This window comes from Narcine bancroftii, chromosome 1 (genome assembly GCF_036971445.1).
Source record: "Narcine bancroftii isolate sNarBan1 chromosome 1, sNarBan1.hap1, whole genome shotgun sequence".
NCBI classification, from domain to species: domain Eukaryota; kingdom Metazoa; phylum Chordata; class Chondrichthyes; order Torpediniformes; family Narcinidae; genus Narcine; species Narcine bancroftii.
The window spans coordinates 286304175-286317848 of NC_091469.1; the positions used below are offsets into that span (position 1 = coordinate 286304175).

At 41.6% G+C, this 13674-nt stretch overlaps 1 protein-coding gene across 2 annotated transcripts in view; it reads right to left on the minus strand.

The window, feature by feature from the left end:
• eif3m (eukaryotic translation initiation factor 3, subunit M) overlaps positions 1–13674 on the minus strand; it is a 37365-nt gene that overhangs the window by 6327 nt on the left and 17364 nt on the right. For both annotated transcript variants that reach the window (XM_069902690.1, XM_069902683.1), the window contains exons 6-9: positions 13406–13489; positions 13084–13183; positions 11534–11615; positions 3862–4005 (exon numbers count right to left, since the gene is read on the minus strand). In XM_069902690.1, coding sequence (XP_069758791.1) covers positions 3862–4005; positions 11534–11615; positions 13084–13183; positions 13406–13489 — 410 coding nt within the window. The remainder of the gene's footprint in view (positions 1–3861; positions 4006–11533; positions 11616–13083; positions 13184–13405; positions 13490–13674) is intronic.

Sequence of the window (13674 nt, forward strand, 5' to 3'; positions counted from 1 at the left end):
ACATCATGAATTTGCAACTGAACAAACACCATTGAATGAAAGCTACTGGTTGTTCTCACAAAGGAAAAAAATGTTTATAAACATCCAAAGAGCCTTGAACTAGGAAGCACAATGAGAAGACTTTAAATATTACATCTGCAATAGACAGATTGAAATGTGACATCATTGGGATTGGAATCTTAGCCTTCTGACTAAAACGAGTTTTTCTTGGAAAGGGCAAAATGCTGTCATCTTGAGCAAGCAAAGCAGAGCTGGAGGACTAGCAGGTTAAGCAGCATCCAATAGAGAGAAGAGGACAGTCACATTTTCAGCATAAAATGTTTTTGGACTGTTCTCAAAAGGGTCTTGACCTCTAATGTTGATTGCATTTCTCTTCAAGGATGCTGGCTGGTCGGCTGCCCTGAGTCCCTCCAGCACCTCTGTTTATACTACTGCTACTATGTGGAATCACGGACAAGTTGCTCTTGTGTCTTGGTGTGAGCTTGCAGACGTCTCAGATTAAAGAGAATGCCATCCGTGCGGTACCAGATGTAAACAGCGTCTTCATTGTTGAGGTCTTTCATGGCTTGTTTCAGCATCATGCTGAAGAAGATTGAAAAGAGGGTTGGTGCGAGAACGCAGCCTTGCTTCACACCATTGTTAATGGAGAAGGGTTCAGAGAGCTCAATGCTGTATCTGACCCGATCTTGTTGGTTTTCATGCAGTTGGATAACAATGTTGAGGATCTTTGGGGGGCATCCGAGGTGCTCTAGTATTTGCCAAAGCCCTTTCCTGCTCACGGTGTCGAAGGCTTTGGTGAGGTCAACAAAGGTGATGTAGAGTCCTTTGTTTTGTTCTCTGCACTTTTCTTGGAGCTGTCTGAGGGCAAAGACCATGTCAGTAGTTCCTCTGTTTGCGCGAAAGCCGCACTGTGATTCTGGGAGAACATTCTCGGCGACACTAGGTATTATTCTATTTAGGAGAATCCTAGCGAAGATTTTGCCTGTAGTTTGAGCAGTCTGATTTCTCGCCTTTGTTTTTGTACAGGGTGATGATGATGGCATCATGAAGGTCCTGAGGCAGCTTTCCTTGGTCCCAGCAGAGCTTGAAAAACTCATGCAGTTTGGCATGCAGAGTTTTTCCGCCAGCCTTCCAGACCTCTGGGGGGGGAATTCCATCCATACCTGCCGCTTTGCCACTTTTATATGTGTCTTCCCGGGTGAGGACCTCATCCAGCTCTAGCCTTTAGGGCTGTTGAGGGAGTTGGAGCAGGGTGGATTCTTGGACTGAGTGGTTGGCACTGAAAAGAGATTGGAAGTGTTCTGACCATCGGTTGAGGATGGAGATCTTGTCACTGAGGAGGACTTTTCCGTCTGAGCTGCGCAGCGGGCTTTGGACATGGGGTGAGGGACCGTACAACGCCTTTAGAGCCTCATAAAAACCCCTGAAGTCGCCAATGTCCGCGCTGAGCTGGGTTCGTTTGGCGAGGCTAGTCCACCACTCATTTTGGATCTCCCGGAGTTTGCACTGAATATGGCTGCATGCGCGACGGAAGGCTTGTTTCTTCTCTAGCCAGGACGGCTTTGCAAGGTGAGCCTGGTGGGCAGCTCGCTTCTTTGCCAGCAGCTCCTGGATTTCCTGGTTGTTTTCGTCGAACCAGTCCTTGTTTTTCCTGGAGGAGAAGCCCAGTACCTCTTCAGTGGATTGCAGTATGGTAGTCTTCAGCTGATCCCAGAGGGTTTCAGGGGACGAGTCCGTGAGACGGATTGCATCCTCGAGCTTTGCTTTGAGGTTTGCCTGGAAGTTTCCTCTCACTTCGTCTGACTGAAGGTTTCCAACATTGAACCTCTTTCTGGGGGCCTTACTGTTCCTGGACTTTGGCTTGAAGTGAAGGTTGAGCTTGCAGCGAACCAGCCGGTGGTCAGTGTGGCATTCCGCGCTGGGCATGACCCTGGTGTGGAGCACATCTCGTTTGTCTCTTTCTCGCACCAGGACATAGTCCAGGAGGTGCCAGTGTTTGGATCGGGGATGCATCCAGGTAGTCTTCAGGCTGTCCCTTTGCTGAAAAAGGGTGTTTGTAATGACAAGCCGCTGTTCTGCACAGAGCTCCAACAGGAGGCGCCCGTTGTCGTTGCACTTGCCGACACCATGCTTGCCCAGGATTCCTGGCCAGGTTTCTGAGTCTTTGCCGACACGAGCGTTGAAGTCGCCAAGGATGACAACCTAGTCAGCTGTAGGGGTGCGTTGAATGAGGTTGCGCAGATCAGTGTAGAACTTGTCCTTTTCTGCTTGTTCCGCTTGGAGGGTTGGAGCATAGAACTTGATGAGGGTGATGCGACGCTTGTTTTAAAGGGGGAGTCACATGGACATGATCCGGTCCGAGTGGCCTGTCGGGAGGTTTTCGAGTTTGACCATGAAGCCTGCACCAGATAGGCGTCATTCATCCATAGGCTTGCCAGACCAGTAGAGCCTGCGCCGCGTTGTTGGAGGCTGCCGACATCTGCAAGGTGGACTTCACTGAGAGCGGCTATGTCGATGTCATTTCATCGGATGCAATGATCGACAACGAGATAGACAACAGACTTGCCAAGGCAAATAGTGCCTTTGGAAGACTACACAAAAGAGTCTAGAAAAACCTCACAAAGATTAGCGTATACAGAGCCGTTGTCATACCCACACTCCTGTTCGGCTCCGAATCATGGATCCTCTACCGGCATCACCTAGGCTTCTAGAACGCTTCCACCAGCGTTGTCTCCGCTCCATCCTCAACATACATTGGAGCAACTTCATCCCTAACATCGAAGTACTCGAGATGGCAGAGGCCGATAGCATCGAATCCACGCTGCTGAAGATCCAACTGCGCTGGGCAGGTCACATCTCCAGAATGGAGGTCCATCACCTTCCCAAGATCGTGTTATATGGCGAGCTCTCCACTGGCCACCATGACAGAAGTGCACCAAAGAAGAGGTACAAGGACTGCCTAAAGAAATCTCTTGGTGCCTGCCACATTGACCACCGCCAGTGGGCTGATATCGCCTCAAACCGTGCATCTTGGCGCCTCACAGTTCGGCGGGCAGCAACCTCCTTTGAAGAAGACCGCAGAGCCCACCTCACTGACAAAAGACAAAGGAGGAAACACCCAACCCCAAGCAACCAATTTTCCCCTGCAACCGTGTCTGCCTGTCCCGCATCGGACTTGTCAGCCACAAACGAGCCTGCAGCTGACGTGGACATTACCCCTCCATAAATCTTCGTCCGCGAAGCCAAGCCACAGAAGAAAGAAGAATGTGGAATGTAGCTGTAATAAGTGCATGCAAGGGGAACATATACAGGTGGATGAAAATGTGAAGAGAACCAGTTATGCTAATAGAGTAAGACAAAGGCTTGAATAGAGCATAAAATTAGCATAGATGTTGGCTGAATAACTTGTTTCTTTGCAACAAATCCTTTGCCATCACATGGAATAAACAATTCAAGAACTGCTCTAGTTTACTCCAAAAATATCACCAGATGACTGAAAATTAAAATGAGCAAATGGGATTGGTTCTAATGGGCAACATAGCTGTCTGAAGGACCCATTTATGTGCTGTATAACTTAAAAATAAGAGATGAGTGACCCAGAAATCCCATTTCAGTATTGATCTGCCTAGATATGAATCACTCCCAAATGCTGCAGGGTGAAAGGAAAACAGTCATAAAAATGCCCTGACTGCAGAATGAACAGAGGAGGGAGAAAATTAGTTTGAGAAAGTCAATAATTTAAATATTTTCATTGTGGCACAAGGAAAAATAGCAACAAAGCAAAACCAGTACACTATTCAAAATTGCCCAGATTTGATTGATATTGATTCTCATTACCAGCAACTTGTTAGGGTTGCTTACCATCAATGATGAATGCTTCAACATCTTCCTCTGCGATCTGTAGTTCTTGTTGTAATGTGTCAAAGGAAATCTCCTTGTTTTCTACTGCCATTCCCATCAAGGTTAAGAGCCTCATCTTTGCAGTGTTCTGTTCATGAGAGAGACCTGGAGACAGCAGCAAAAATAAATAAAGTTCCCCCATTGGTCCACCCTATTTTTTAATGTGTGTCGTCCCTGATCTGCATGAAATTGGTGACCTTAATGAACAATTTATTCTCCATTATTAACACAAAAATTCCACATCACACAAAGTCATGTTAATTACTTTGACTTTTTTAAAAAGATAAAGGTTAAATAAATCATGTGTTGATTAATATCAATTAAATTCAAGAATAGTTTTGGACTAACTCCAAAAGATGGGGTGATTGAAAGGCAGTATCATAACTTTCTTCACAGAACAGAAAGCAAATCTTGCACATCAGACCTTTTGCATTACAACCAGCTTCACATTTTAATTAAGTGTCTCATCAAATGAAGCATTAAAATGGCATAGAACAGTGAAAAACATAACTCATTTGAATGAGGTACATCAGGGCAAAACTATATCTACTGCAACGCAAATGGAAAATTGTACAGGGGGAAAAATCAATTAGTGCACACAATCCCTCATTAACAAATGCAAATGAGATCCTGATGAACTTTAAGCAGCATGTGGATGAGGAGTCTAGGTTTAATGAAAGAGTACATATGTTAGGGCAAAGCAGTTGACAAAAGAGTGTTGCATTTGGCCTATCTTGTCAACATTTAATAACGGTAAATTATGACAAATAATTGTGCTATCTGTTGGAGAAAGCCTGCAAAATTTCAACCCACATCTCCAATGCTCTGGTGTTGGACAAACATTAAATTATCAGAAGCAAACAGTTGTCCAAACTGCAAATCTTCACTTACATCTTCTGTTTACACTTGTAAGCAGAATTTTGATTGCTGTGCTAAATGCGAACGTTGGCAGGTCAGTGAAGATGGCATCACTCCTGCACAACTGTCCAACTGACAGCTGAAGAACCAATGGGACTGTAAATATTTCAAGTACTGAACAAACACACCAGGCCTCAAGTCAGAATTAGTTGCCAGAACATCTCAAGACTAAACAGTATATTTCTTTATTCAAAAAAATTCTCAATTGAAGGGCTGTTAGATTTACCTAAAGCACACTTAAAGATTAAAGGTAATTTGCTGACATAACAAAATACAGGATTCTTTTAAAAAAGCAACTAAACATCAGAATAGCATTTGCACAAGACTGACAGGTGGACACTCATGTCCCATCTTGTTCTTAATTACCCTCCTCTGAATTTCACAAGTTGTTGAGTTTCATGATCATGTCACATTTACTGATGCAACTGGCCTTAATCTCCCCTGTGAATGAACAACTTTCATTCATTTCCATTTCAGAATCAGAATTTATAGTCATGAACATAACAGAATTCATGGTTTTGCAGCAGGCATCACAGGTGCAAATATTTACTATAAGTCGCAGTTAAAAAACAAATTAAATAAATTGGTGCAAAAGAGAAAATGTATTGGTTTATTGTCCATTCAGAAATCTGATGGCAGAGAAGAAACTCTTTTTGTGCCATTGGGTGCTCAACTTCAGGCTCCTGTACCTCCTTCCTAATGGTAGAAGTGTGAAGAGGACATGGCCCGAATGATGAGGACCCTTGAGGATAGAGGCTGCTTACTTAAGACATGGTCTCTTGTAGATGTCCTCAATGGAGTGGAGAATGATGCCCGTGACAGCCATTGACAATTACTAATAGGCAGGAGGTCTGACTGGTGATTTACCACAGTTCTCATTCTGACTGATGTTTAATATATAGCAAAGATAAAGATACATAACCAATGTTTCGGGCTTGAGCCCTTCCTCAAGGAATGAGCAAAATGTAGGGGAGCGCCTGAATGGTGGGCGGGGGAAGGAGGGAGCGGAGTCCCACGGGTAAGGGGGAGAGCTCAAGAGAAAACAGGGAGAGAGTATAGCTCTGTAAATAGAGATAAAGGGGGTGGAAAGCTAGAGACAGAGGGACAGGGAAGAGAGAGAACAGGGAGTTGTCAAGTAGAAACCGGAGAAGTTGATGTTAATGCCATCTGGTTGGAGAGCGCCTAGACAGAAATACTAGGTGATGCTCCTTCAATTTACAAGTGGCCTTGGTTTGGCAGTGATTGAGGCACCAGTACATCACTCCCCATTCTCTCTCTCTTTCCCATCCCTCTGTCTCTTTTCCTCCAGTTCTCCACTCCCCTCCCTCTCCATTCACAGAGCTACTCCCCCTCCCCCTGCTTGCTGATGTGCCCTCCTCCCTTATCCACCTATTACTTCCTGCCTGTGCTCCTCCCCCTGCCATTTTGTTCAGGCATCTGCCTATATTTCGCTCATACCTTGAAGGGCTCAAGCCCGAAACATTGGTTATGTATCTTTATCTTTGCTATATAAAATACAACGTTTGACTTGCTGAGTTTCTCCAGCATTGTTGTTTTATTTTTGTATGAAATTACTTAATTTCAACAGCAGGCAAAATTGAATTGACTTTAGTTGGACAGGACCATTAACTGTAGATGTGAATGCAGATTATATATCTCTAACATCGTAGAAGACACAAGCTTCTCTTCAACAATCAGTGTGAAAGCCCAATTGTTTCAGAAAACTCATTTGGATCAAGATCAAAAACATTCCTAATATTGTCCAAATGTTTTTTAAAGAAATGGAGCTCATTTGCTGCTGGACTGATTTGCAAACATGAAAGAGACATCAGCTGCAGACAAAGTTTTAAAGGCATCTCATTTTCTGTCAAACAGATTTACCTATTAACATTATGTCAAATTCCTAATGCACCAATAAAGTATTCTGCATCAGTAAACAATGTCTGCATTTGTTAAACCCTGCCAACCCAAAACAAGTGCAATATGAAAATCACATTTTAATACAAATATTACATTAGAAATCATTGCACCTTTTAAACAGTCAATTACACAGAGCTGTGGGAGCGCTGAAGTGTTAATTACCACTCCCTCCCGCATGTGTAAATAAGGAGATTGCTGACATCAACACTCCCTGCCTTAAGCAATGAAGCAGATGATCTAATTAATAGAGTAAGAGAATGAAAGAATCTGGACAGCTTTCTACGGCAATTCATTGTGCATATCTTTTCTACGCTGTCATTACTACACACATGTTGCAGTTATGGATGCTTATCTAATTCCTATCAATCCCTTACAAATATAGTTCTTGGAGATGAGTGGAGTTTGTGCTAGCCACAGAGTGTGTGAGTAAGCTTTTGTTGTGAACAAATGGAGACTTCAGTGACAGCAGGTTACATCAGGATAATGCTCAACATTATCCACCTCCCTCTCCCTCCCGTATGTCCTATTCTAAACCACCCCTTCAAACGAGAACCTGCAGGTCAGGGCACAATGACAAAAAACCAGTGCCCTTTTCCCAGGACAGGAATATCAAACACCAGAGGACATATGTAGAAGGAAAGAAAGTTTAGGAGAGACATCATGGTGGGTTTTTTTTATATAAACCGTGTTGTTGGTATCTGGAATGCCTTTCCAGGGATGGTGGAGGAGGCTGAAACATTAGCAACATTTAAGAGACTCCTAGCCAGGCACATGGATGGAAGAAAAATAGAGGGTTACAGGGTAGGGAGGGTTTAGTACTTTTATTTGGTAGGAACATATAGGTCGGCACAACATCGAGGACCAAAGGGTCTGTACTGTGATGTAGTGTTCTATGTTCTAAAACTGACCAAATGACCAAGGCATCAAAGGTTATGGGCAGAAGGCCAGGCAGTGGGGCTGAGTAGGAAAATGGATCATCAGCTCATGATTAAATGGCAGGATAGACTCAATAGGCTGAATAGCCTTACTTTTGCTCCTATGTCTTGTGGATTTTGCTGTCTTGTGTGAAAAATTGGATTTGAATCATTCAATGACTATTTGAAAATATTATGGAAAAATCCTATGATGCTTCACAATGCATTTAGAAAAATCCAACAGAAACTCTGCAATATAACGAGTCATCAAATCAACTAGATCATCTTAGGCAGAAATTCAGCGTACAAAACACATTTTGCATAACATAATCAATATCGTAAATTATGACAGCTGAAATGTAGTCAAAAGCAGCCATTTTCAACAGGGGCCATACAAGCCCCCGGGGCCACGGCATATTTAAGGGGGACCATGGACTGAAATCCTTAATAGAGGGAGGCGGTGGGGGGGGGGGGAAAAGATGAATAGGGGCTAGGAGAGACATATGGAAGAAACCAACTAAACCACTGCTTCACAGGGAAGGGAACCCATAAACTTTGAGCAGAGTCCCAAGGGGTCCAGAGCCAAAACAAGGTTGAGAATGGCTGGTCTAAATCATACTGGTTTAATGGGAAGCAATAATGTCTTCACAAATTCAGCACAGGTGTGGACCCACAGAGAGCGAGGAGTGGAGGCACAGCATTGCTGTGGGGTTCTACTGCCTAGTCCAGCTTTAAACGTCCGATTAAAATCGTGCGACCATAGGGTCTGGACTCAAGATGGTGGTGCCTATGGTCGGCAATAGTCTCAATGGGTTACAGAATCCTTTGAAGCAAACAGGACTGGCACAGGGTCCGAAAAACCCCCATTTGAGAAGCATAGATGACCCATGGGATGGTAACCACAACAATGGACCAGTGAGGGGCTCTGCGACTGAAAAAACACAGGCAGCAGGCTGTTGGTGACTTGAGGCGAGGAAACCATGCAGGTTGTGGGTTGCTGGCGACAGATGTCAAAGGACTCACACCAGGCTGCCGACTGCTGGAGACTGGATAAATGGATGCAAGAAGGTGCAGAAGGCTTCATGGTCGTTTTGGAGGTTTCTCCCTGGAGCTCAGGTTGCCAATGGTTTGGACTGGAGTCTGAGACTGTGGGAGCAATGGACATTCAGCGACTCCAGAGGGCCTCTTGCTTTTTTCTCTCTGACTGTAAGGGGCACCGAGCAAATTCTTCTGATGGCGAATCTTTGACTGCCTTATGGTACACCAAGGAAATTTTGTGTAATGCTACACCTGTTTTATTACATGACAATAAAGGAATCTTGTCTGGATACAATATTATTTAAATTCAAATTGAGACTTCCTTCTTTCCCCTCACTTAGGCTAGATGGGAAAGTGTCAGGATATGGGGCAAGATGTTTAGGACTGAGGTGACACTGAACAAGCCTCACGCGAACAAAATAATGTTGATCTCATTCCAACTGAACTGATCTCTCCCTGTATCCTTAATCTGAACTGTGTTTTATTCTGCTGCACTGGTGTATGGATGGACTTGTTGGATAGATAGCACACAGAATATATGTTTTCACTTCACTTTGGCACAATCAACAATAAACATGAACATGACTTCAAGGTTCAGATGGTGGTGAACTTGAGGAATTCTCTACCATTGAGGTCCTTGAGGCAACATTGCTGAATACATTTGAGAAAGAATACAGTTTGGAGATAGAGAAGCAGCTATAATCAGAATGAACTGCCAAACAAGCATGAAGGATTTTTCTAACAAGAAATTGGCATTCAATAGCCTCTCAACATTTAGCAACAGGCAGGTAAGTGATAAGTGCCACTCTCTGGCAGACAATAACTATAGCCAGGGAGAGTCCAATCACATTCAAAACTCTCCCCACTATCAAGAACATCTACAGGGAATGGTGCCGTCGGAGAGCAGCAGCAATCATCAAGGACCCACACCACCCAGCACATGCTGTGTCCTCACTGCTACCATGAGGGAAGAGGTATCGGTGCCACAAGACTCACACCACCAGGTTCAGGAACAGCTGCTACCCCTCCACCATCAGACCCCTCAATTACAAACTCAATCAGGGACTCACTTAAGGACTCTTACTGTGTACTTTATTGATTTTTATTATTTTCTGTATTGCATAGTTTGTTTACATTATCTGTATAGTTCTTTTTGTTTACATGTGTATGCTGTGAGGCGCTTTGTTTGCACTACCAATAAATGGTAATTCTGGCCTGCCACAGGAAAACAAAGTCTTAGAGTTGTATGTGATGTCACGCATGTTCCCTGACAATAAATTTGAAATCTGAAAAATCTGAAGTAAAAACACAATGCTTGAGAAACTCACCAGGTCAGTGTACTTTATGTAGCAAAGGTAAAGGTACACAACCAACATTTCATATCCCATCAAAGTATAAGCAAAATGTTCAGGCACCTGCTTACACCTTTTATTGGCGCTATTAAAGATAGGCAGTAGATGCCAGCCTTGTCAGTGGCCCTCATGTCCAGTAAATTAGATTTTAGATTTAGACATACAGCATGGCAACAGGCCATTTTGGCCCAGGAGCCAGTGCCGCCTAATTACACCCACAGCTCTAGTACATTTTTTGAATGGTGGGAGGAAACTGGAGCGTCTTGAGGAAACCCACAAAGACACGGAGAGAATGTACAAACTCCGTTCAGACAGCATGGGATTCGAACCCTGGACCCGATCACTGGCGCTGCAACAGCATTGCACTAACAGCTACACCCACTGTGCCGCCAAATGTTTGAAAATATTCTTTCAAAAAGTAATTAATTAAGAAAAATAATCCACACCTCAAGCTATTTTGTTGCTAAACTCAAGGATTCAGGCTGATAATTCAGGGCAGTACAAAGGGAGCTTGGATTTTTTTTAAGGTGGTTTGATGATAACTCAAATTCCCTTTGCTCTTTCAGGTGAAATAAAAGATGCTGTGAGACTATTTTGAAGAGATGCAAGGAAATTGTTCCAGCATTCTGACCATTGTTTATTTCCCAACTACTGATAAGGGAATTTTTTTGCAACTATAGCAATCTGTAAACTTGGTCCTACATTTGCTGGATTATAACGTGAATAGAGCAGTTTACTGATTAAGATGATTAGTGGGCACCTCAGGAATTTAAATTTAAGTAATGCTGAAATCAAAAAGCTAGCTTCAGTGATTCTAATCAGAAAACTACTGGATTATTGTTAAGAACCATTTATTTTATTGATGACCTTTACATTTAAATTTTTAAAAATATTTATATTTAAATTTTTTAATTTAGACATACACCACGGTAACAGGCCCTTTTGGCCCACAAGCTCATGCCACCCAATTGATCTACACCCCCTAGTACATTTTTTAACATGGGATGAAAGCGGAGCCTCTGGGGAAAAGCCACGCAGACATGGAAAGAATGTATAAACTCCTTACAGAGAGTGCGGGATTCAAATCTCGGTCCTGATTGCTGGTACTTTAAAGGCGTTGTGCTAACCTCTATTCCAACTGTGCTGTCCACTACACCAACCATGCCTCCTCAGGAAGGAAATTTCCCATCTTCACTTAATCTGGAATAAATGTGACTCCTGTACTGTAATGGACTCTTAACTGCTTTCTGAAACGGCTCATTAAGTTTCTTTAAGTGGCAACTGGGATCAAACAAAATTCGGTACCTTTACACGCAAAGCACACTTCTTGTGAATAAAATAAAGCTCTTTGATGGCTGTAAATACATAATAAGACATTTGGAGGTTGTCCATAAGCAACATATAAATACAAGTATTTTCTTTTTGGTAGCAAAGGAAAAGAGAAACATTATTCTTAAACTCTTGCTATGTTTTAGAGGAATGAAAACTTACCCAGTGAGTCAATGAAATCTTTATTATTCTGGTAAAATTTGACATATGCTGCCAATTTTCCACTGACAAAAATTGTCAGGAGCTAAAAATAGAGATACATTAGGTCAAATTCAAAATTCAAAGGTCAGATACACAATTAAAATGCAAAACTGAAAAATGTTGTGCCAAGTACTCCTAACAGAAGCTAGCACAGCAAGGATTTGGCAAGCAGCCTAAATACTCTGATATAATTGTGAGAAAAATGTAGTTAATCTGAGATACTTCCAAAATGTTTCCATAAGCAATTTATCCCTGCAGTTATGGGATAAAAACACAAAACCATTATTAAAAGCAATAATTCCCAGAGGATCCTGACTGGTTGAAAGTTAGCTACTTTGTGAAAGGCAATTATAATTTAAATAATAAAAGTGAACAATGGAAATACTTAACAAATCAAGACATTATCTGCAGAATGAGAAAGGAGTTAACATTTCTGGTTGATTACTTTTAGTCATTTATTTCTCTCCGCACAGGTGTGCATGTTGGCATGCGCCCCAGAAACAATGTTTTGCCATCTACTTTCAACTCTTTAATACTTTTGAATTTTTAATTCAAAACAATTTAATTCCAAAACTCACTCAAATTTGGTCAAGAAAAGGTTGCGAGCCAAAAAATAAGTTTTGTGAATTTATAGGATTTATAGAGCTAAGTCCACATTATTTTAGATATTTAAATAGATACAAATTGTTGGGGGAAACTACATTGGAACATCAAGGTGTTAATTCTGTTGCTAGTCAATTTCAATTTTATTCAAAATAGCTCAGTCAAGGCATGATTTGTAACAAGAATCTCAGAATTTTGCCCTGTAGTTAAAAACAAGTCAAGCCTCTTAGATTCACTTCCATGTAACCTTGACAGTCTGTCTCGAACTTCCTGCAATTTGCTGTCCGACTGGAATGACCAATCTAAGTTTATGGAAAAAAAAACTTAATAGACTATATTTATAAAAAGACATTCAGAAGCATGTGGGAATTTGAATGAATGCCCAGGAACCATACTCACTTCACTGCTTCCTGGGTTATAACTAAAAGATCAAAAGCACTTTTGGGATCCATCCAGTCATAGCAATCCTACTTGTGCCGAGTGATATTAAAAGAATTATCAGGCTCAAATGCAACACTGGCAACTTCACAGAAAAATGTATAAATCTTACACAATGATTAATATGATTAGTACAAGATTCCACCTTCCAGTACAAAATGTCTGAAGGATGAAACCCAAAAAAAACCCCAAAGCCAGGGACAGATATTTTCCTCGATGATCTCAGTAAGCTGTCAATCTCCATCTTTACTTCGTAACATTACATATCGAAGGCGGAACAAGGCAGAGTAAGAATGACCTAGATCTTGCTTAATAAGCCAAAACTGCTTGCCAGCACTCTAAAATATCACTTTAAATACAGATCATGCTGTTTTTTAAACATTTTATATTTTAAGATCAAATCACTGTTAAACTGAAAAATCAAAATTTTAAAGCCATTGTCATGCAATAAATCGACAATCACGACTCACATCATGAATGAGTTCCCCTTCCAGGAATCGAACCGGTTTTAAAGCAAGAAGATGGTCAAAAAGAAATGTGTTTTGATCCTTCAATGCTCTTACAATACATCTGTTTTTTTTAAAGAAAAGAAATACAATAAAGTATAATCTCCATAAAGTATTAAAATACTAGAATATTTTTAACCATTTATTTTATCCATGACTATATGAAAAATCCTTAACTGATAAAAAAAACTACACGAGAAAAAAGGCCAACATGGCCTGTTTCCGCTCCGTAAATGGTTATATGGTTATATGAAGACAACCACTTCGGTTTCGAAAGTCCAATCACCTGTGAGCATCGACTCTTGCCTGTGAAGCATTGTCTTCTGTGTAACTTCCAAGCAATTCCACCATAATTTTAGCAGCAGGATCACTGTTAAAAAGAATGAGAATTTAAAGTCCATCAATTTCAAAGAATATTTTGTAGTTTTTTTTTCTTACTGCTAGGCCAGTTTATAAAAAAATAGCTGATGATGGCACTTATCAATGTGTTTGAAATAAAAAATAGGATCAAAGGAAATGTCAATTCCTAATTTTCTCTTCAGAATAATAAAGTTA